The sequence below is a fragment of the Grammomys surdaster genome, unplaced genomic scaffold (assembly GCF_004785775.1).
Source record: "Grammomys surdaster isolate TR1022 unplaced genomic scaffold, NIH_TR_1.0 62, whole genome shotgun sequence".
Taxonomy (NCBI): domain Eukaryota; kingdom Metazoa; phylum Chordata; class Mammalia; order Rodentia; family Muridae; genus Grammomys; species Grammomys surdaster.
The window spans coordinates 14487129-14512073 of NW_021604564.1; the positions used below are offsets into that span (position 1 = coordinate 14487129).

General features: G+C 42.4%; 2 protein-coding genes across 2 annotated transcripts in view; one reads left to right on the plus strand and one right to left on the minus strand.

Annotated features, from left to right (window-relative positions):
- Lrriq4 (leucine rich repeats and IQ motif containing 4) overlaps positions 1–3540 on the minus strand; it is a 17981-nt gene extending 14441 nt beyond the window's left edge. The window contains exons 1-2 of the mRNA XM_028764309.1: positions 3177–3540; positions 423–1470 (exon numbers count right to left, since the gene is read on the minus strand). Coding sequence (XP_028620142.1) covers positions 423–1463 — 1041 coding nt within the window. The 5' untranslated portion in view covers positions 1464–1470; positions 3177–3540. The remainder of the gene's footprint in view (positions 1–422; positions 1471–3176) is intronic.
- On the plus strand, positions 3500–24485 carry Lrrc34 (leucine rich repeat containing 34). The gene is made up of 11 exons (XM_028764315.1): positions 3500–3764; positions 5870–5990; positions 8329–8450; positions 8550–8614; positions 9060–9143; positions 14857–14985; positions 17261–17356; positions 19858–20012; positions 20336–20491; positions 21502–21628; positions 23844–24485. Exons 2-11 carry the CDS (start codon positions 5881–5883, stop codon positions 24045–24047), a joined length of 1248 nt encoding a protein of 415 aa, XP_028620148.1. The 5' UTR covers positions 3500–3764; positions 5870–5880; the 3' UTR covers positions 24048–24485.
- The last annotated feature ends 460 nt before the right edge of the window (positions 24486–24945 follow it).

Genomic DNA, 24945 nt, shown 5'->3' on the forward strand with positions numbered 1-24945 from the left:
GGAGGAACATTTAAGACATAGATATTCCCGGGGAATGATGGGACCAGGAGGAGACTATTTGTGGAAGCTGTTGGATGGTCTGTGTTAGAAGCGATCCTGGAGCCGAAACTCTGGGTTGGAATCTTGGCTCTCTGACACTTAAAGACCACTCAATTCAGTTCTGTCTAATGTGTCCTTGAGTATGAATGCCCCCCAACCCCTGCCAGTGACTACTGCCCATGACCTAAGTAAACATTAAATGGATATCAGAATTACTATTATTTGGAAAGGAAAAATATGAAGTACCACCTTGTGGGATATCTTTGATAAACCTGGGGGTTTTGTTGTTTTGTTTTGTTTCATTTGCGGTAGCCGGTTCAATACACTTCCTAGCACAACAAGAAAGGGCAGATCAGAGTGACAGCCTGGAAGGGAAGCAATACCTGCTTCACTTTGTTATCATCCAGCGCCAGGATCTCCAGGTTCTTGAGCGCGCAGATCTGCACAGGAAAGTGGTCTATTTGGTTCTGGCTGAGGTCCAGGAAGCGCAGGTTGACCAGGCGCTTGAAGGAGCGCCGCAGCCCGTGTAGGCCGGTGTTGCGCAGGTACAGGAGGTGCAGCGACGCCCAGTTGCAGAGGAGGCGCGGCACCTTCTCCAGCCGGTTCCCGCTCAGCCCCACCTCCGTGAGCTCCGTGAGACGCTCCAGGGTGGATGGCAGGGCATGGATAGAGTTGTGGGTCAAATCCAGCACCGACAGCTTGCAGCACTGGCTCAGAGACTCAGGTAGACCAGTCAGGTGGTTAGACGCCACGTAGAACTTCTGCAGCCTCACCAGGCGCCCGATATCTTCCGGGATGCTCTTCAGCTTATTGTCATCCAGGTCGATCACCTCCAGATTGCAGAGAACACAGAGATCGCAAGGGAAAGCCTCGAAGTGATTCTGCTTCAAGTAGATCTCCCTGAGCTTGGTCTGGTTCACGATTTCCTTGGGCAGCGTTTCCAGGTAGTTCTCTGACAGACCGAACAGCTCCAGGTGATGCAGGGATTTGCAGATGCCTGTGGGAATCTCAGTCAGGCCGGTACCATAGAGCCGCAGCTCGCGAAGGGTGCGGAGGCGGCTGATGACGTGCAGCGAGGAGACGACCAACGGGTTGCCGCTCAGGTCCAGCGATTCCAGGCTGCTCAGCGCCCCCAGCTCCTGGCATAGATTTTGCAGGCCGTTGTTGTGCAGGTAGAGGACCTTGATATTCTGTAAATGCTGAATGCCCTGGGGAATTTCTGCAATGTGGTTATTCTCCAGATGTACTTCTTCTAATTCTTTTAATGCCAAAATCTCTGACGGGATGGTCTTCAAACTCTGGTTGGAACTATCAATGAAAAACGTTCTATCAGTGACCTGTTGGGGGTCATTTCTCTGAAGAGTCTTGGGTAAATGTTCTTGTTTCAGTAGTTCCTTGGTCACAGTTTTGAAGGTGTCCATCATCTCAGATCTGAAATATAGTGAAAAGGGGGAAATCAGATTTCCCTGACAACCAGACTGAATGGGGTGGGGGGAAGAGGGTGCAAAGGTTAAATGACTGAAATTATTCTGCAACATAAAATTTAGATTTTTTTTTGAACTTCATGTCAGTGTGAGAGTTTAAGTGTATGCAACTCTTTCTAGTAAGTTTCTGCATGCGTGTTAACACAGAGACTGCCTAATTTCAGGTTTAAAAACGTACTTGTTTAGAGGCTAAAAGATGCCTTTAAAACACCTTAAACGCACTTACTGCTCTGGCATAGGGACCCAGTTGGGGATCCCAGCACCCAACTCTAGAGGCTCACAACTACCTGTAGCTCTGGCTCTGGAAGGATTCCATGCCTACTCCTGGACTCTCAGCCCACTCACCCCCGGAAATGTATAATTTAAAAAATTGGTTTTTTCAAAGTTGAGCATAGTGTTGCACAACTTGAATCCCAACACTGAGGAGGAAGAGATGCATGGATCTTTGTGAGTTGGAGACCAACCTGGTCTACACAGTGAGTTCCAGGACAGCCAGAGACATATAGTGAGATGCTGTCCCGAAAACAATAGAAAAATAAAAACAAATAACTTTTTAAGATGCTTATCTTGATTTAGTTTCATATGAGTTCTAGAAGATTGCAAAAGTGCATAGCTCTTTCCATCACCCCCAGAAGATATTGAGAAAAATCTATATCTATATCTATAGCTATAGCTATATAGATAATCTATATAGCTAATCTATCTATATCTATATATCTTAAAGTTGTTATCTGCAAAGCAGGCTAAGGGATGAAAATTAATGATCAGCAACCACCTTTTTCTCAGTGGGAGGCCATATCTGGTGAGGCTGGTAGGCAGAGAAGCCAGCCTGTCATAGGCAAACAAAAAGCTAACTGAGCAAACAAACCATGTCTGGGACAGGAGAACCCAACCAAATAAAACAATTTTTTAGTAGTTCCATGTATGTCAAGAGGGGCAACTCTCTTGAGAGTCTGGATTACTCTCAAGTGCAGGCTGAGTTCTCCCACCAGTCAGGGCTTCATTAGATTTCGACAAGAGCCCTTTGAGGACGGTGCAGTTAGGACCAATAAGGATCCTGGTCGCAGTCAGCTGCTGTGCTGCCCGCTCCAGAGGCAGAGCACACCCCTACTCCCACCTCTCCTCCTCCCCTTCCCCCTCCCGCCTCCCACCCCGCCCTGGAGCATCTCCAACCTTTCTTTCCTTCTTTTTACCTTCTTAATTCAAAAGGCTCTGAGAGAGAAAAAGGCAGAGGCTAACCTAGGCTGCCTCTCAACTTTTCTGGAAACCCAAGGGGTAAATGCACACATTTCTGCACTTTATTATGTTATATGTGGAGAAAGGACCCTGAAACTCAATTCCTATACCCACCCAGAGCTCCTGCCTTGCCTGGGCTTTCCCGGTAGAGTCACAGGGATGGAATTGCCTACGTGGTGGTTATGAGAGGGCTCACATATTTAGTTATTCACTTTTAACTTATCACCTCTCCTAGATTTCTGTGAGTGTTTCAGACCCCATTTCCAGACTAGGTCCATCATCGGTGGGTCTGCAACGGAGCATCTGTGGGTCTAGAGCATCCTGCCCCGCCCCTCCATAGCCTTACAACAAAGAAGATGCTAAGACTCCACATGGCTATGACCTTGCCTGCCTCTATACTCTAGGTACTGACTGTACCTGTGCCTCTGCAGCTTGGCACTTGGGATAGGCTTTCTCAGATTAGTCCGGAAGTCGCCTCAAGGAAACTCTTCCAGAGGGCCCTACTCCTTCACAAAATCCTTTAAATTACTACACATTTGGAGGTTCTACCATCAGATTCCGAGCTCAGCCCTTCGCAAAGGGTGAGACAGGCTGGGTCACCAGGGTTTGTAGCCCTGGTCCCTAGCCCAGCGGACTCCTAAACCTTCGAAGCTCGTCCTTCAGAATCTGTAACCTAGAGTGGATAGGCCTAAAGTGATGATCACTGGCTCCCACTTCAGGCCTCGAGGTTACAGAGTACCCCGCCCTCTTAACGGTGGCCCCGCCTCTTCCCTCTTCCTCCGAAAGGAAGCTTCTGTGGTTGCCATGGGAGCGACTCGGGTTGCTGGACTGGTAGTGGGCCAAGCCCTGTGAGGACAGAGCAGGAGCAGACTGTTGAGAGAGCCCAGCCACGGAGGCCTTCCTCATCAGAGGTCGAGTTTGGGAAAGCGAACTGGGTAAGGGGCACCAGGCCCTGCGGCTCCAAGCCAACGTAAGAGCGACGGATCCCACCTACAGAAGCCCCAGGTATGGCGGCACCCTTGACCACCGCTGGCCCCCAGGCTTTGTGAGGAGGGTGGCTTTGCTCTGGGGTCTGGGGGAGGTATGCTGGGGGGCTTTTCTGGGCCCCTGAATTTGTGGAAGGCCCAGGAAAACACCGCAGATAAGCAAGAGGCTTCTCAGAGATTTCTGAGTTCTCACTTCCAGATGATCTACAGTTTCTTTTAACTGCTTCATCTATTTTTTAAATTAACATATAGAAGAAGGGATTTCATCGTGACATTTTCATTTATATATATACTTCTACATGCACTTTGAGTATGGCTGCATCCATGAATTTAACTAATTAAACATAAGGCGGGGGATATACTTCAGGAGTTGAGCGGTTGTCTGGCATCCAGAGAAACCAGAATTCCTGCCACTACTTTGGAATGTTTGTTTTAAAGTGCGTGTTGCGGGGGCTGGAGAGACTGCCCAGAGAGACAGTAATAAGAGAAATAAGATGATAAAGGAGGGAACACCGACACGGCGACTCTAACATGGACCCTGATGGAGGAGGACGAAGCTGTGGAAAAACTGGACGCTTTTGTCCTGTACCCACGGGTGTGACTGCTGCCTTCTCGGGTCACTGGGCCTCTGAAGAAAACGCAGTATAGAGACTCAAGTCCTGCTTTTGTTCTTGCTCCCTAGAAGGACACACACCAGATGTGCTGGTATTCCACCCCCAAGAAGTTGTTGGTAGCCCGAGGCAGGAAGGAGCCAGTGGAGGGATTCCCAGCTGTGGCTGTTTAGAAACCTCAGGAGCGCTAAACCCTTAGAGTGTAGATGGCAACTCAGCGGTGGATGCTTCTAAGATACAGAAATTTAGAGAAGAAGCTGGCATCTAAGAATCCAGGCTACTTAAAATGAAAGGTTGCAGAGTGTATTCTGAAATACACATACACAGAAAGTAGAGTAATCAAGCCAGCAGCAGCGTGTGCTTCTTACAGAAGTAAGACCATGGCTTCCATTCTGGAAGACTCAGAGTTCACAAGAAATGTCTTTAAAGCAATATTGAAGCCAGGCGTGCTAGCACATACCTGTGATTCCCGCACTCAGGGAGCCTGAGTGAGTTCAAGGCTATTCTGGAGTATACAATGAGACCCTGTGTTTAGAAGAAGAAAAGAAAGGAAAGGCAAACGTTAGAAGTAGTGGGAGTATTAAGAAACCTGCTGTGTAACAGAGAACAGAAACCTCAGCTCCTATGTGTTCAAAAGCAAAACATTGGTGGGGTGGGGTGGGGTGGGGGCTGAGTGGGTGAAGTGCTCGCAGCACAAGTATGGGGGTCTGAGTTTTAATCCCTAGCTCTCTCTAACAGCTAGGCATGGAGTGTATGCCTGAAACCCTAGTGCTTGGGGTTGGAGATGGGTGGACCTCCAGGGCTCTCCGGCCAGCCAAGCTTCCCTAGTGTCTGTAACAGTGGTTCAGTGACCTTTATACTCATTTCAAACAATAGGGCAGAGAAGAGAGAAAGGTGACACTTGATGTCAACCTCTGGCTCCCAAATGCACAATCCCTGGATTCCCCACCACACACACAGAAGTAAAGAAGGAAACCAACCTTAGAACGAGGAAATGGAAGAGGGCCTAGACAGGTGGAATGCTTTTGTGAACAAGGCCGCCATGTGCCATGAAGATGCTATCAAATAGCTTGGTTTGATGTCAAGATATCCAATCAAAGAGGGTTAATTTTCCAGGTCCTTCTGGAGTTGGATTGTTGAATAAAATTTTAAGAAACCCTGTCCTTGGGACCCAAAGGGGCACATGCAGGCTTTAGAGTCAGTTTGATTTTATCCAGAGTAATTTCTCTGGACATCTTTTCCTCTGCTACCAAGCCCAACACATGGTATAGGTTAGTTGTCTTCTTCCAGATGGGGTGCTGACTGGAGTCATAGTCTGCCCACAGTCTCTGGTTATATTCACAGCCTCCCAACCCCCACCCTCAGTTCTTTCCCCTTTCCTTCCTCTCCCTCACTACACACACACACACACACACACACACACACACTCATTTCTCTGAAAGAAGCTTGGTTGTTGCTGAAGCTTTGGGATAATTTACACATGATGATGGATGGTGCATTTATGTTTCCAAAGCTCCAGAGTCTATGGAGAAGCTCGAGGCACAGTACTGTTACTTTTGTTCAGAAAACATACGGAAAACTAATCCTTTTATACTGAATATACTCCAGAAGCTGGATGAAGAAATTGAAAAGCGGTAAGGAAGCCAAGTATTCAACTGTACCAAAGGTTCTCACAGATTCTCATTCCTGCGAAGCTGTGGGTCGTTCAGCCATTTTATGACTTGGTAAAATGGACATAGTTAATAGGTAGACACGTGGCACTGCAAGGTCTTAGGTGTGGTATCTGACACAGGGACAGCACTGGACCAGGAGCCTTCAAGCCAGGGCCCCTGTTGTTACCTTAGTGTCCATGAGCTGGATGAATTCAGGCAAGTCCTTTGTCTAGTTGCTGCTCTTGTATCTGGTGTGTTAACTTGACACATTACATTTACATGTGCAAAGAGACCTCAGTTGGGAAAGTGCTCCCATCAGATGGCCTACTGTAGGCAAGTCAGTGAGGACATTGTACTGATTAACGATGAATATGGAAGAGCCCAGATCACTGTGGGTGGGTGCCGACCCTGGGCATATGGCTCTGGGTGGTATAAGAAAACAGACTGCAGAAGCTAAGGGCAGCAAGGCAGGAAGCGGAGCTCCTCCGTGGCTTCTCCTTCGGTTCCTGCCTCCAGGTCCCTCTTGCCTTGAGTTCTTGCCTGACTTCCCTCAAGGTGAGGTATGACCCAAGAGTTGCAAAACGAAATAAACTCTTTCCTCCCCAAGTTGATTTGGTCATGGTGTTTTATCACCACGGTAGAAAACTAAGGGGTCCTCAAAGTGTTCAGTGTTCTTATATCAAAAGTGGGTTTGATGATTAGCTTTGTCAGCTTGGCACAGCCTAGCACCATTTGGGAACAATGAGGAATTTTCTACATTCGATTAAGCTGTGCCAGTATCTGTAGAGAATATATATATATATATATATATATATATATATATATATATATATAGTAATGTATACTCATTCACACAGGGGTTATAAACACAAAAAGGCAAGACGTGGGGAAAGGGATGACACTGGAGCATGGGTGTTCAGGGGGAATACAGATATTTTTCAGGGTATCGGCTGGGTGAGGATTCAGGTGACAGGTCACTATGAGTCTGCCTATGATTGATTCACTTGTCCTTATCTAAGTTGGTAATATCTGCCAAGGCTACCTAATTACAAGCTCTCTGACTACTCAGGCTGGTAAATTGTCACAAAAACTGCCTGTTTATAATAGCTTAAAGCCATCTGTTTCAGTGTTTATCCACAGAGACCCAAGACTTGGTGTTAGTATACATGTATGACAGGCCTATTGCTGATTTTAGGCCTATGGCTGATTTTAGGCCTTCAGTATATAAACAGGGCTGCCCCTGACATCTCCTCCCTTCTCTAAGTATAGAAAGGCTGTGGTGATTCTAATCTTGCAAAGGCGGGGATAGAGGCCTGACCTCCAGTAATTGAAGGGGACCTTGTAATGGCTCTAGTCCCCCTGTCGTTGTCCAGTGAGTCATGAGGGCCATACCCATCCTGATGTCTTTTTCCTGGAGAGGGGATACTTTTGACATCAACCCCTATGCAGTCAGGCTTGTCCCTTAGGGAACCCAGAGAGATATTTTTAACTTTTATTGATATTCCCTTGCAGTGCTTAGCCTCGAAGCCTAAGCAAGAATTCAGGTCGCCTGTCAGAGGGGGTTCTGAGTGGCCCCTCTCTGCCTGATCTAGGAGCGGAAGTACCCTTGTAGAGGATTTTCTTAATTAAGTCAATTGAGTGGGTGGACCCAGCCCACTGTGGGCAGCATCATTTCTTAGACAGGGGTCCTGAACTGGAGAAATCAAACTGAAGACAGGCAACCAACTGAACATGCATTCATTTCTTTCTGTCCACTCTTAACTGTGAGTATGATATAGCTAGCTGCTTCTACTGTGACCTCCCCTCAAAGGTAAATAACTTGGAATCAAACCTAAAACCAACATGTTCTTTCCTAAATTTCTTTTTCCTTTTTCTTCCTTTTTCCTCCCCTCCCCTCCTCTCCCCTTCTTTCCCCTCCCCTTTCCTCCCCCTCTTTCTCTCCCCCCTTTTGTTTTTGTTTATTTGTTTGAGACAGGGTTTCTGTAGTAAAACCCTGGCTGTCCTGGAACTCACTTTGTAGACCAGGCTAGCCTCAAACTCATAGAGATCCACTGACCCCCCTGCCTTCTGAGTGTTGGGATTTAAGACGACAACAGAGCCTAACCCTTAGATTTCTTTTTGTCCAGATGTTCTGTAACAACAACAACAACAACAACAACAACAACAACAACAAAGGATAGTGGGGTTATGAGAGAGAAATGAAATGAGCTATGTTAACCTGGACTGCAAGTCTCTGATAGACTACCGGCATTGGAAGGGTTTCAAGCTCTGGTCAACATTGTCCTCCTCTTCACTTCCTTTGTCTCTTTTATTTTGACAGACCCAAAGAAAAAATCACCGTAAACATTGCTGGTAACAGTCGCTTAGTCTCCGGACAAAGAATAACAGGTGAAGACTTTTGGCTTCTTTCCAAAGCTTTAAGGAACCAGCCATGTATCAGTGGTACGTTTACTCGCTGGTAAACACTGCCTGCTTCTCACTTTCCTGATTTTAAGTACTCGTTGGGTGGAATATCAGTTTCTTTTCGCCTGTGTGTTTCAGGTGTGGACGTGAGGTATAACCTCATAGGCGACGTCGGTGCCTACTATGCTGCAAAACTTCTTCAGGTATTACATTGCTGCCAGCAAGTGTTCTTACCCTCCGTTCTGTTGAGAGTCAAGACCACGTAGACAAATGGCACATAGCCAAACTCCAAGTATGGAAAACAGAAAGGGTTTATGCGCTGTGTGTCTAACGCTCCAAATACACGAGACCCACTTGTATTTGGAGAGGGGATACCTGTACCTCCTGAGTTGTCTTTTGCAAATCTGCATGCCACCGTTAAATATGCAAAGATGTTCACGCATCCGATTATTGGTAAAACTGAACTGAGTCTTTTTCTTTCAATGATACTACAATTGCAGTGTTTGGAAGAGAAAGGCGACTCTGATTTCTCTTAAATGGAGATTGCCTTTGTTAGAATTCTGTTAGCACGTTTAATTAAGTAGTGTGCATAGGTTGATTGGTTCTGGTAAATACAGACATAATAGCTTCTTTCTCTCCTTATTTTAGAAACAACCAAATATCACTTACTTAAACCTTATGTTTAATGATATTGGACCCGAAGGTGGAGAACTGATTGCCAAAGCACTACATGTAAGCATTTATATATCTCAAAGTAGTGAAAGTGGTGAAGTTTAACTTCTAGTTGTTTGGGAACAACATAACCAAAGTTCATATAAGCTTATATTATTTCAGTTTTTCCCATTAATTTGTTTATTCACTTTACATCCTGATCATAGATTCCCCCACATTATTTCAATTTTTTTGTCTGCCTCTATGCACTTTGTGTGTGTGTGTGACTGTATAATGTATATGGGTGTCTTGCCTGCATATATATCTGTAAAACCTGCCTATATGCCTAGTACCTGCGGAAGCCAGAAGACAGAGTCAGATACTCTGCAGTTACTAAAGTTACACATGATTGTGAGCTGCCATGTGGGTCTGGGAATTGAACCTGGGTACCGTGGAAGAGCAGTTCTTTTAACTGCTGAGCCATCTCTCTAGCCCTGCATTATTAGTTTCTATGTGTATGAGTGTTTTGCCTGTAGAAGTCAGAAGAGGGCATTATATCTCCGGGAACTGGATGACTGACTGTCAACCACCATGGAAATGCTGGGAAACAAACCAGGTCTTTTGGAAGAGCAGCAATTGCTCTTGACCAGTGAGCCATTTCTCCAGCCCCTTAAATATATAGTTTTAATGTGTTTCAGTTTATAAAAGCATAGCTACTACTTGAGAACTTTGGACTCATTGAAAAAAAAAATTGCTAACCAGCTTTGCCGGATTCTGGTGGTGCACCCTTGTGAGGAAGAGGCAGGAGTTCAAGTCAAGTCCAAGAGACATATATGAGACCTTGTCTCTAAAGGAGTGCCCCCCCCTCTCTGATACTGGCTGTGGTAAAATCCGACCAAGTCATCTTTCACCCCTCCTGTCACTTGCCACGTCTTTGCCACCACGACAGACTGTGTTTCCTGCTCTGTAAACCAAAGACAACCAGCTCCTCCTCTTACGTTGCTTCTTGGCAGAATATTTAGTCACAGCAAGAAGAGAAGAGATGTAAACAATACAGAAAATGCTACTGAGAATGTTATTGTAAAAAACAAAAACAAAACAACAACAAAAAACCCCTATATAGTCTGTAGGCCATCCTATGGAAAGAATGTAAAAGCATTTAGAACCATGAGCTAGGAGAGTCCCTAGAGTAGGGTCTGATGAGCCATTGTGTTAAGTTTGGAAGCCCACAGTGCTAATAGAAATGTGGACGTTGAGATGGATCAGCGAGTAAAAGTACTTGGTGTGCAAGCCTGGTGACCTGAGCTTATTCTCTGGACTTCAGGATAGAAGATGAGAACCAGTTCCTCAGAGTTAGTTGTCCTCTGCCTTCAACATGTTTGCCATGGCAGGTACACACACCTATACTCATGCAAATATTACACATGTGCCCCCATGTCCACGTACGTGCGCCCACCTGCGCGCGCGCGCACACACACACATACACACACATACACACACATACACACACACTCAACTGCTGCACAGAAATACACATGGGCAAAACTATAAAATAAAAATAAAATTTAAAAAAAGAAAAGCAATGAGAGCAGAAGAGACAGGGCTGGTGAGGCTTCAGAGCAGACAGACTCTACCAGGAACTGTGCTGGAGGGTGCTTGTGTTACAGTCTGGAGAAGAATCTAGTTGTCTTCTATATCCTAAAATTTCAAGTGAGGCTGAATTCAAAGTTGCTTGGTCAAGGCAATTTCAAGACAACATAGCATCCAGGCTGTAAAACAGTTCCTGCTCAGTCAGTGTCCTTAGTCAGATTTACAGTGAAAGAAAATGGGAATAAATGAATGACCCACAGCCTGGGAGGGACCAGAGGTAGGTATGGCTAGAGCTCAGAGCAGGTGTGTGCTGACAGAGAGCATCTGTAGCTATTACCATGGAAAGGGAAACCAAACAGTAGAAAAAGTGCCTTGGATGCAAGACTGTCAGGTGGAGAACTCCAGGATGTAGCTATGCAAATTCATCTCAAAGTCAATTTTCTGAAAAAAATATAGCCTTCAGGGTACCTGCTGGAAATAGGGGTAGCTAAGGTCATTCTAGACAGCTTCAACAATGAAGCCATGCAGAGGCTGCTGCGGTCCATGGATGTCAGGCTACCTCACGAGCTGGCAGCAAACCTCAGGGGCGTCTTCCATGAAGTGCAGGTTTTACAGGCATGTGTGGTACAAGTGTGAGAGGTTTGTAGAGACTTGTACCAAGGTTCCAGATAGTGCTAAGGCCATACAAGGTGCAGCAGAGTCAGGTCCTTGCATGGGGCTTCTGAGCTGTGCACGACAGATGTATAAGGAATGAAGTCTCATTGGTAATTGAAAGCCAAGATACTGGAGATACCAGAAGCATGGGATGTTTTTCAAGGAAAGATGCAAGTAGGAAGAGGAGCCAGCCCATGAAATTGGCCGTAATTGTCAGAGGGAACAGAGTTGGAAGGGCAGTGGTCCAGACCTGTTGCTGGAGGAGTTACAGGCATGGGCAGCCCTGCTTGGCTTTTTACCTGGGTGCTCAGGATTTGAACTCAAATGCTTATGTGTGCAGAGCGGTGCTTTTATCTAGCAAGCTATCCCCCACCCCTTTTTATAGGACGTTCTTATAACCTCCGAAGAACATCCCTGTACTTGTTAGTGAAGCCTCCTCTCTACTCCCTAGCCTCTGCAACCACTGATAATTTAAACAGAATCATGCAATGCATGGCTTAAGATATTCAAGGTTCATCAGTGTTATGAGATACTTAGATTATATGTGTAGGAGTGTTTTATCTGCATGCATGTCTGTGTACCGTATGCTTGTCTGGTACATCAGGGGGCCAGAAGAGGGTGTGAGATTCCTCAGTATTGGAGTTATGGCTAGTTGTGAACTACTACTTGGGTAATCAAACTTAGGTCCTCTGGACCAGCAGCCCATGTCTTCACTGCTGAGCCATCTCTCCAGCCCCATAACACATTCTAATGTTCAATAATATTCCGTTCTGTGGATAGATCACATTGTGCTTATCCATCAGTTGATAGACATTTGAGGTTTTACTTTTAGGTATTATGAATAATGCTTCTGTGCATCTCCATGTTCCTATATGAACAAATATTTTTGATTGGTGGAAGGTACACACACACACACACACACACACACACACACACACACGAGTGGAATTGCTGGACCTTGTGATAGCTCTGTAAAACATTTTGAGGAACTGCCAAACTGTTTTCCAAAGTAGCTTCACCTTCTAACAATTCTTTCAGCCACGTGAGTGTTGTAGGTCCTACCATCCTTGGTAGAACTGTCCCTGCCATCTTGGTCCTCACCATCTGAGCATGTGTGAGGAGGCGTTTCTAATCAATAATGGACTTAGCATTGCTTGTTCTTCCTTTGGAGAAACCTTTATTCAAATCATCTGCCCTTTTAAAGCCTGGGTTTCATCTGTTTTGAGAGGATGTCTCACCATCTTGCTCAGGTTAGTCTTGAACCTCTGAACTCAGGTGATCCATTGGCTTGAGTTTTCTAAGCACATGGGGCTTAGGTGGCACACAGTATGCCTGGATGGTTGTCTTTTGGAGTTTTGAGCATTCTTCATATATTCCAGATACAAGATCCTATCAGACTTAATGATTTCAAAATATTTCCTCTCACTTTCTTGATCTTCTTTGAAACAAAACTTTTGGATTTTGACAAAGCTCACATTTATTTAGTTGGTAATTATTCTAAGAGTTTTCTTTTATTCATTTATTATGACTTAATTTTTGTATTCATTAAGAAATATTCTTTTATATGTGGATATCCAATTATCTCAAGGGGATACATTAAGAAACTATTCCTTCCTCCATTCAATTGTCTTGGCACCTTTTCCAAAACATCAGTTGGGAAAGAAATCAAAGAGGGGGTATATGAGAAAGTTTGGGGGGAGAGGGCAAAACCCTCACTGTCCTAAACTGGCTCTGTAGACCAAGCTGACCTCAAATTCAGAGATCTGCCTGCCCTCTGCCTCCTGAGTGCTGGGATTAAAGGCACATGCCACCTGCATCCTGCAGAATTATTTTCTTAACATTACTTTGGGGTATTTCACTTCTTGAATATAAAAATAGAATTGATTGTAGGAGAAGCTTGAATTTTGCTGCCTTTGAACATCTCACTTTGAACAGGTGTTTTGGGAGTGACCTACTTAGGACTCTCTGTCCATAGTATAAGGTCATGTCAGAGTAACAATTGTACCTGTTTCTTTTTCTTTATAGCCTCTTGATTTATTTTGGTGGTTCACATGTGCCTAGGAACATATTAATTTCTTCCAGATTTTCCAATTTGTTGGAATATGTGACCACAATCAGAATCTTGGATTTCATTTTCTGTCTTAATTAATATACCTTTCCATCTCTATCAGTTACTGAGTGTCACCTCGCTCCATTATGGTCTAATAAGATACAAGAAACTAGTTCAATTTTTAAAAATAGAGAGTGACTTTGTGACTAAAATGTGATTTCTTTCTTCCACACAGTCTTATGTAAGCTGTGGAGAGGACTGTGTGTTCTGCAGCTTCGAGAAGATAGATGCTTGTGGATGTCTGTGAAAAAAATGTGTTTTTTGAGACAGGGACTCATGTAACCCAGACTGGCCCCAATGTTTGATATACTAGCAATCATGATCTTCTGGGTGGAGCACTCCCTTTATTATGTATTCTGTCATGTAAGTTTAACTTGAAGAGTAATGTTTCAGATGCAAGTATACAAGTGTACTCCTCAAGTTCAGTGGCTACTTTCTTCTTAGATCCTGTTTGGTCATGTGCCTCTACTAATAAGGTGTTAAGGCTTTCGGACAACAGTTGGCTTTTTGCTTTTAAGATCTATTTGTTTTAATTTTACATTTACCTTTCCAGCATTTGCTGCTCTTGCAGAGGACCTGGGCTCCGTTCCTAGCGCCCACATAGCAGCTCCTAACTGGCTTTAACTCTAGTTCCAGGGCATCCAACACCCTCTATTGGACTCCATGGACTCCAGGCATGTGCATGGTACATACAAGAAGGAAAACACCCATATACATAAAATAAAAATAAATGAAAAAATTAAGTGAGAATTGGGGATGTAGCTTAACGACAGGACACTTGCCTGGCACATGCGAGGCCCTGGCTTTGATCCCCACCACACATGCATGTAAACATGCATGTGCACACACACACATGCACACACATGCACACACATACACCCCCCCCACACACACACGTGTGTGCACACACACACATACACACACATACACACCCACCCACCCCCACACGTGCACACATATACACACACATACACACCCACCCACCCACCCACATGCGTGCATGCACACATACACAAGTACTGTGCGACTAGGGAATGACAGCTGCATACGAGGCTTTTGGGATGATGGGATGTATTTTGGAACTAGCGGAAGGAAGTAAATGCCACTGAACACTTTAGAACAGTCAGCTCTTGCCCTGTGCACTTCACCTCAGTAATGTATCTTTCTTATGAGATGGATTTACAAAATTTCCAATGAAAACATACTAAAAATCTCCCTTACTTCCTGGGTATTTGTTTCTTGGTCATTCTTTTTATTAAAAGATTTTGCTATTATGAGAAATTGGGTGTTACTTTTATAGAATATATCTTGCTCTTTCTATATAAAACTGAGTTTGCAAATAGTAATACAACCTTATGGCTCATTTAATTGAGGGAGAGTTTTCATGGATTCTAGTTTAAGCAATAAAACTGCTTGTTTGATTCTTTTTTTCTTTTCCAGAAAAACAAAACTCTTAAATATTTGAGAATGACTGGAAACAAGATTGAGAATACAGGCGGCATGCTTTTTGCTGCAATGCTGCAAATGAACTCATCCCTGGAGAAACTGGATCTGGGCGACTGTGACCTGGTAAGTTGGTTAAGAGGAAAACCACCTGAGCGGTAGGCACTCTCCCAGAAGGCCACACAGAGGCCACACGAAGGCCAGCAGCTGGGGAGGAGGTTTGCTGTTTGTTTCGAGCAGAGGTTGTGGCCTGTAGCCCAAGCTTGAACCTACAATTCTCCATCTCCCAAGTGCTGGGACTGCACACTCAGGCTGCTACTCCAACAGGACAATTTAGTCATGGTTCCTCTGCCCCGGTGGGAATGAAATTTTCTGTTCACATAATAATATAGACTGTTAACAAAATCAGATTACAGGGACGGTAGAGATGGCCCAGCAGTTAAAACTCATTTACTGCTCTTATAGAGGGTCCTGGTTTGGTTACCAGCACCCATGTGGCCACTCACAACCATCTGTAACTCCAGTTTTAGGGCATCTGGTGCCCCCTTCTGGCCTCTATATTCATGTGGTGCACAGACATACATGTAGGCAAGACACTTGTACACATAAAATCATAATGTTTTAGTAAACAATATTAGATAACCAGCATACTAAGGACATTTCTAAACCCTATGCATAATTTATCTGAACTTGTGCTGACTTTACAGAAAGATCATGCTCATTTACATTAAACTAACACTACCCCGTCAGTACTAATATAAATTCCTATTTTCAGTTTGTATGTTGCACCATGAAAGTTGTGTTGATTCTGAAAGCTGCCAGGAGCCTCCATCCACCAGATGAGGAGATCTGCATTTGTTTTTCATGTCTTCAAACTCTAAATCTCACTTCCTTGATCATGCCTTCAAGCATTGAGACCTTTAAATCTGTTGTACAACCTCAGATTAATCAAATCCGTAGGACACAAAACCTGCAGTGGTTTGGAAGGACTTCTTAAAAAGAAAGCTGTAGCCCTTACAGCTTTGGGTAGCACTGAGTCATGCTTATTGCTTATTGACAGCAATCACTTGCAAGACACTTCAAGGTTGCAACAGTAAATCTGAGATGGCCTCAGCCCTCACGCTTTGTAGTTTACTTGGGGAAATGACAATCAACAGAGAAAAGTGCTTTAAAGAAAACCAATTACTCTGATGTTGGGCAGGAGATAGTAATTAGGCTTCAGAAAGTCTGGGGGTTACAGAATGAATTAAAAACTAATCTGGACAACTTAGCAGGACTTTGTCTAAAAATAAAAGAAAAATTAAAATGGGCTAGAGATACAGCTGAGTGCGAGTCCATGCCTAGTACGCCCAAGAATGCAATCCTCAGTAATGCAAAAGGTATGACCCAAACTAGCAGGATGGTATTAATTAAACAGTAAGACAGTAGTAAACTTCTTTCATGGTAAGCTATGGCAAGCCACAGGGAAGAGACTGTGTGACCAGAATTAGAGTGCCCAGGAACTGAGGTTCACGGCAAGGTTATGGGACAGATCATGGGGCAGAGAAGAGGAGGAATTTGATACAAATACTAATCATGAAAAAGCTTAAAGTTCAGGGAACTTGGATCTGATCGATACTTTTAAAAGATCGTTAGTTTATTCGAAGTGGAGGGCAGCAAGCAGAAGCCAACAGGCCTCTCGGATACCTGCTGCTGGCATCTAGGTTTGAGGTGAGGAGGGCTTAGACAGGAGTAACAGCCACAGAAACATTCAGTTGAACTAATTGGAGCCACCTTTTGGAGACAGAAAGTGTTCAGACTTAATGATCAACTGGATGAGAAGCAACAAGAGAAAGCCATTTACTAGCATAACAGGCTGGGTGTGTATTCAGTGGTGTCTATCACAAAGAGGAGGGAGGAGAGGCCCTCCAATCAGGTGTCGGGAGAGTCCTGAAGGAGCTGTGGAAAATGTGTTCAACAATCTCAGTAGCACACACTGCTCTTCTCTGAAAGGAAATGGAGGAGTGAATCTGGGGGAGACAGGAGGTGGAGGGAAACTGGGAGGGGTGGAGAGGGGAACCCATGGTCAGGGTGTATTGTATGAGAAAAGGGTCAAGCCAAGTATAGAAGACTGATTGCACAGGACACAAGCATGTGAGACTTTGCTGGAATCCGCGGGTGGTTCTGTCTGTTCGTTTGGGAAAACCTAAAGGACTCAGGAACAAGTCCAGAGCCACCCCTAGGAAACACCTGTTGAAATGTTTAGAAACTCCTACGCAGACCCATAGTAACAGTTCACTTCTGGAAAGAGATGTTTTAACTTCTGTACAAATAATTTTATCAGAACTCAGTTATTTATCTTGAATTTGTAAAGTAAGATTAACACACTGTCAACTTCATTAATGGATTTACCTGTTTGTAGGGGCTGCAAAGTGTGATAGCATTTGCTACAGTACTAACTCAAAACAAAGGAATCAAGGGAATAAACCTGAACCGACCTATACTGTATGGAGAACAGGTCTGTATTCAATGTCCATGACACTAAGACTAAGGTCCTATAGGAGTTTATGGTGCAAGAATACACTGCATTCTTAGAGTTATCCTAATCCTGTAAAACTGCGTCGTGTTAAGTCAAAAGTATTAAAGGAAAAGTATAACTGTTACTTCTTAGTGACTTGCATGCTTTTAGCTGCTGTTACTTAAGCTGCAAGTTTATGAAACTCATGTTTTGTGTAAACTGTGTAAAGTCAGACAAAAGAAAGCATGTGTGCTTAAAGTTCCCTAGGCCATGGTATAAGCCCAATATCAGCTGATTTACTCATCTGTTACACTGACGTGACTGAAGCATTACATCTCTGCATGCATAGCAGTCTGGGAAGTTTGAACTTGATCCCTTCTGTAGATTAAGGTTCTTGTTGGAGGCAGATGAAAATGTGGCTGCTTTTTTCACATTTGTTTGTGGGGGATTCTTCTCCTTAAAAAATAAGAACTTAGGTTAGGAGCTCAGTGTTAAGAAAGCTCCTGCTGCCAAGCTCCCAATGACCTGAGTTAAATTTCTGGGTCCATATGGTGGAAGAATAGAACTAATTTCTGTATACTGTCCTCTGACTGCCATATGCGCATTGTAGCATGTGCACACACACACATACCCCCGATTCCCAGTTATACATACATACATACATACATACATACATACATACACACATACATACATACATACATAATGAACTCATTCTATACAGGTCTAACAAGAGGAGAAAAGAAAAAAAAAGGTTCAGGGTATCTAGTTTGAACAATGAACTTACAGGTTCACTGTTCAAATAAATTTTGAGCTCTCTTAAAGTTCAAGTGCTGTCTATAATTAAAAACTATCTGCCCCAGTGTTCTTCCATCATTTAACTGAGAAGTAACCATATTTTAAAGTGCCATTTTTCTTATTTGGAAGTGCACTTTTTTTTGCCTATATACAACTCTTCTTTTGAACTCTGTATGTAACCAAAACTTTTGGCATTTTTTTGGTCATATTGTTTTATGTCTATTAATCTGAGAGTCCAACAAATTACCCAAGATCTTTAAATAAATATATTTTAAAAACAACATTTAGTGGGGCTGGAGAGATGGCTCTGTGGCTACAAGCACTGGTTACCTGTCCAGAGGACCCAGGTTTAGTTTCCTGCACCCACGTGGCAGCTCACAGCCAACTCCCCTCCCTGGGGATAACATGTAGACACATAAATACATTAAGTCTAATTTTTTTTTAAAGCAAGCAAAATATGGTGGTTTGTTCATCACTAAGAATGTTACAGGGACTTCTTAACCAAACTGCTTTGCCCCACTTATGCTTTGATTTTTATAAAAATGTAGCCTTCCTTGGACTGTAAATTATCATTGAGGGGAAAAAAATATACGTGTCCATGCATACCTTTTGCCTAAGAGCAGCTGGACTATTACGCTCAAGATCAGGAAGCACAACATATTCAGGAACTTGAAATCACTTTAAAAGAGAGGGAGTCCAATAAAGCAGAGCCGAAGGTTTCAAAACAGACTCAAGAGTGGGAAATGTCTTTGTTCTTAAGCCATCAGGATGATAAGTGACAAGGGCATACTGAGAGAACACAAGTTCGCTGGTTTTCCTTTTAAAAGTAACTGATTATTGTCACTGTAAATCAAATTATCTATCTTCTTTTTAAAAGTCACTTAGTTACAGAGTTTTACAAGTTCCCGCTGTTTCTAAGAAGGTCTTTATTTCATTTGTACATATCCTCCACATGGTGGTATAGTGGCTGAGGTAGGATGTTGAGTTCCCAGGCCAGTCTAGGCTTCATGGTGAGACCCAGTCTACTTCCTTGTTACACACACAGACACAGACAGACACAGACAAAGACACACACACATACACACACACACACACACACACACACACACACACACAATCATATGATTTGGGGCAGTGATGATGGCTTTGTTATTTTAAAAAAGGTATGCCAAATGCAAAATGGTAGTCTTTTTTGTTGTTTGTGGGGTGCGTGTGTGTCTGTGGTGTATGCATATACATGTGTGTGTGCCTATGAGGGAGCATGCAGAGATCAGTGGAAGCAGTCAGAGGGCTTCATAACTCTGCATTAATGCCTTCAGACGGGCCTCTCACTGAACATAAAGTTCACTGTTTGTATTAACCTTGGGACATGAGCTCCCAAGATCTGACTGAACAGCCAACAATAAAGTTCCAGGAATATGTGCCTGGCTTCCAAATGGACAGGGGGAATTTGAACTCAGGTCCTCACTACACAGTAAGTCATATCTCCAGCCCTAGACTAAGAGTCTTAATATAATATTTCTAACAAGCTAATTTAAGGCCTGTAATATCTGCCCTCTGGAGGCTGGGGCAACTGAGTCAAGATTGAGGCCAGCCTGAGCTACGTAATGAGAGACCCTGTACCAACTTTAAGAAAATGTATGCTTTTAAAATGGAAGTGTAATACTTCAAACTCAGAAACAAGAGTTTTATCTATTTTTTAGGAAGAGTCTACAGTCCACATTGGCCACATGTTGAAACAAAATCACGTCCTTGTTGAACTACATATGTGCAAACATGGTATGAAAAATTATGGTATACAACAGTTATGCAATGCACTATATTTGAACAGTAGCCTACGCTACCTTGATGTCAGCTGGTAAGTGATAATTTACACAATCATGCAGAGACACAGTATGTAAGACATGTTTATTAGACATTATTTTCAGTAACTGGAAATTATAACTGATGTTGATGAACTTTTATCATAAGATATATGATTTATTAGGTTAGTTTACACTGTAATATATCTGTAATAACGTGATTACCAACCAGATGGAAGCACTATTTCATGGTGAATTTTCATCTTTGGAAGTTGAGCAAACTAAAATAGAAAGCTTACTAAATGTTTTCAAATACCTTATGAATGTGAGAATAACATTTTGTGTTTTTAAAATATTGCTAAATATGCTTCCTCCCCAGCAATAAAATAACTCGTGATGGAATGGTGTTTTTGGCTGATGTTCTAAAAAGCAATTCTACTCTGGAAGTACTAGATCTTTCTTTTAACAGAATAGAAAATGCAGGAGCAAAGTATCTCAGTGAAACTCTAACTTCCCACAACAGGAGTCTTAAAGCGTTAGTATGGCTTTTTTTATACTCAATCAAAATAACTATAAAATTCTAAGTTGTATCTTTTAAAAATTGGGGTGAATCTAATAGGATATTTGTGTATTCAAGTTCATAGAAAAATCTTTATTTCTCATTTATGCCTATGTATATTTACTTGTTTGTACATGCACTGAATGTGTGTCCACAGATTCCAGAAGAGGGAATCAGATCTCCTTGAACTGGAGTTAAAGATGGTGGTTAGATCAGTGGGTGCTGTAAACAGAACTTGGGTCATCTGCAAGAGTTGCAACTGCTCTTAACTGCTGAGCCATCTCTCCAGTCCCCAAAACTTATTTATCCCAAACTCTTAACAAGAAATTCATAAGCACTTAACACAATACTTATATTTGTAATCTACTCTCAAACATTTACCAAATAGGGGCTGGAGAGATGGCTCAGTGGTTAAGAGCATTGGCTGCTCTTACAGAGGCCCCGAGTTCAGTTCCCAGCAACCACATGGTGGCTCACAAGAATCTATAATAGGATCCAATGCCCTCTTCTGGTGTGTATCCATACATATAGACAAAGCACCCAAATACATGAATAAACCTTGTTTTTTGTTTGGTCTTATTTTTGTTTAAGACAGGGTCTCTCTGGGTAACCCAACTGTCCTGGAAGTCACTTTATAGACCAGGCTGTCCTTGCACTCAAAGGCCCAGCTGCTTCTGCCTCCTGAGTGCATAAATATATGAGAGAGAGAGAGAGAGAGAGAGAGAGAGAGAGAGAGAGAGAGAGAGAAAGAAAGAGAGAGAGAAGCAGAGAGAGAGAGACAGAGGTGCTATTTCAAAATGTATGTACCTTTTCTAGGTACATGACACATGCAATAAGAAAACAGGTTCCTTGGATTACAGAACGTACAGAGCCAATTATTTGGATTACCACATTAAAACATGTTAGTAAAATGGATATAATAAATGTTGATACTGACTTAATCATTCTTTGTGGGACTTCAGAACTTCCTTACTGTTTTCCTACAGATTGTCTGTAGTCAGCAACAAGATAGAAGGAGAAGGACTTGTTGCACTTTCCCAGTCAATGAAAACAAACCTCGTACTGTCCAATATCTACATTTGGGGAAACAAATTTGATGAGGATACCTGTGTGGTAAGTGACTTCAGTTCTGGCCTTTGTTGGGCTCTTCTCAGATCCCTGTGAGTTAATTTGATAAATGGTATCAGAATGGAGTCACACTATACTCTGGGTAGTTTTTAATTTAAAGCCAGATCAGATGCCATACACAAGTATTAAGGCTCACTGAGCCACACAAATGTCCAATTCCTCCAAATGAAAAAACAATTACAATTAAGTTGTTGTAAAGTTCCTAATGTGTCAAGTTGAGGAGTCAGACACTGTACCAGCTGTGCAGCACTTAGGGGTGTGTGTGTGTGTGTGTGTGTGTAGAAGACACTGTACTAGCTGTGCAGCACTTACGTGTGTGTGTGTGTGTGTGTGTGTGTGCGTGTGCGTGTGTGTGTGTGTGTGCAGAGACACTGTACTAGCTGTGCAGCACTTAGGTGTGTGTGTATATATATATTTATAATATATATAAATTTAAAATATATTTATAATATGCATAAACATATGTATTATATAATACATACATATATATGTATAATCTCTACTTGGTGTGTGTATGTATATATATAATATATATAAATTTATATATTATATACAATACATACACACACATGTATGTATGTATGTATGTATGTATGTATAATTTCTACTTCTTTTAGATGTTCTAGTTTGGTGCAGCACATATTTTTAAAGTATGTTCTTACGATTCTCTGGATTTACTCAAGAGTCTGTTGGTCCCCTTTTCATATCTGATTTTATTAATTTGGATTTTCTCTCTCTACCTTTTAGTTAATTTGAATCAGGGTTTGCCCATCTTATTTTCTTAAAGACCCACCCTTTCTCATTGAGCCTTTGTACTGGCTGTCTACATTTTATTGGTTTCATCCCCGAGTTTGATTATTTTCTGCTATTTAGTCCTTCTGATTTTTTTTTAAGTCTATAGCTTTCAGGTGTGCCATTAGGTTACAAATAGTTCTCTCCAATTTCTGATGTAGGAATTTTGTGCTATGAACTTGTCTCTTAGAACTGTCTTCATTGTATCATAGGGCATGTTGTGTTTTCAATTTTATTCAATTGCAAAAAGGTTTTAATTTCTTTTTTGATTTCTGTTTTGACCCATGTTTTATTTGTAGCAAGTTGTTCAATCTCCAAGAGTTTGCAAACTTTCTGTTGTAATATCTAGTTTTAATCTGTGGTGCTGAGATAGGATGCAGGATGTTACTTCCAGCAAGTATCTATTGAGACCTGCTTTGTGTCTGAGTATGTGGTCAGTTTTGGAGAAAGTTCCATGAGCTTCTGAGAATCATAGAGACAGAAAGCATAGTGACAAAAAGCTTCCATTTGAAAAGAGAGAAGAAGAAAAGGATTGGCTAAAAATAAAATGTATACCTCCCTACAAAAATACCCATAGTTCTCAGAGAAACTCCCACACAGCACAAGCTGTATACAGACTCTGGAATCAAAGATACTGGGAAGCTACCACAGAAAATGAGCCATAACTTGGAAGTCTCTCTTCACTGCAATTTCTGCCTGTTTTTCCCCCTACAATGGCAACTTTATTAACAACGCAGCTCACAAGTGTATGAGATGCCCTTAGCATCCACACCAAGAAGCCATAGGGATACACAAAGAAAATTCTACAAATTAAAAAAAAATGGATAGGTCACTGTGGAATTCTTTTTAAAACGAAACTTCCATATAGACTTCAAGGGATTCAGCAACTAACTTCCATATGGAGCTGCTGGTTTGCTTGTTTTGAGATGTGCATTCCTACTGATCATAAGATTTGACAGAGGAGTAATTCAGCTCAGCTGGTCTTGAACTCAACCATCCTCCTGCCTCAGGAGTGCTACATGCTGAGCACTCAGGCATGCGCCAACACACGAGGTTTCAACTCTGCCCACTACTACCTCTTTAAAGTACTTAAGAGTACTTGAAAAATCTGACCATGGGTCACAACCAAGGTATTACTGAGGACTGACTCAGAGTCACAAAAGGATGTACATATGAAAAACATACCTTATATGTTAGAACTTAAAAGCTGGTTTTATAATATTATACTTTCATTATGTATAAATAACAATTTATCTATAATATCTGGAATAATACTAAAACTCAGCAATGTTATTAAGAGTAATTTATTTTAATCTACAAAATAACAGTTACATTGAATATGTGTGAACCACCACTGTAAACTGAATAAATTATTCTTAATGACTTTTTTTTTTTCTAAAAATCCTAGGCATATTCAAATTTGATAAAGACTGGCCGACTAAAGCCAGACAATACAGATGTGGAACCGTATGAGGTGGATGAACACATCTTCCTTTCAGAAGTCTCCAACGGCCTTAAGAGGCATTATTACTGGACACCGACTTACGGAGGTACTTACATGCCATCATCTTCTGCAGGCTTTGCCCTTGTTCCTGTGGGTGAACGTCTATAAGAAACAAGCTTGAAAACAATTTTCACACATTTGTCTCAACACTTTGAGAGACTTAAGATTTTGTAGACTAATTTTTCTTTTGTAAATTAGAACAAGTTATTTTTATCAAATTATAAAATTTTCTGTACTTGCCTCTTGTTGAGAAAAAAACTGATTCTTAACACAGAGACTAAAATATCAACCCTGAAGCAAACCAAAGAACTACAGTAATTCTCTTTGTAATGAAAAACGAACACAAAACTCAAAGACAGTAGTCACTACAGAAATCTTAACCAAATGTTATGGCAGATTTGCTTTGCAGCTGGCAAATTTCCAGCGGATTTTGAGAGACATCAAAGCTTAGAAGTCAAAAAGTATTCCACATAGACGTTTAGGCATTCCAGACAGGTGTTAACAGATTTACAAAAACAAGAAAATAAAGCTTCCTTGCATAGACAATGACTATCCTGAGCTTATATCCTGTCTGCGTCTGGCTCTTCTTTATCCAGTATTAATGAACGTACCTCATGCTGTTCAGTGTAGCTGTAGTCTGCTTTTCATTGCCTCGAGGAAGCATTCCATCCTATACTTGGTAAGAATCTACCAGATTCTGGAAGGAGATGGCCTTTCAGGATTACACATTCAAATCCGTTAGCAATGCAGTTTGCTTTCTCAGTTCTCCGTCTACTCCTGCATGCTACAGGAGGGCCCAAATGCTCCTATTTCCTTCCGAGAGGAAGTGTAGAAGATGGCTGAAGCTCCAGCAGTAAGGCTGCCTGAGCCTGCAGTGGGAGGTATGTGACCAACCTGCATGTGCACCGATCGGGGGCTCCTACCACCCACATCTCCATGGAGAAACATGTCTACACTTAACTGAGGTGAGGCCAGCTTATCGGACAACTACTGGTTCTGATAATGG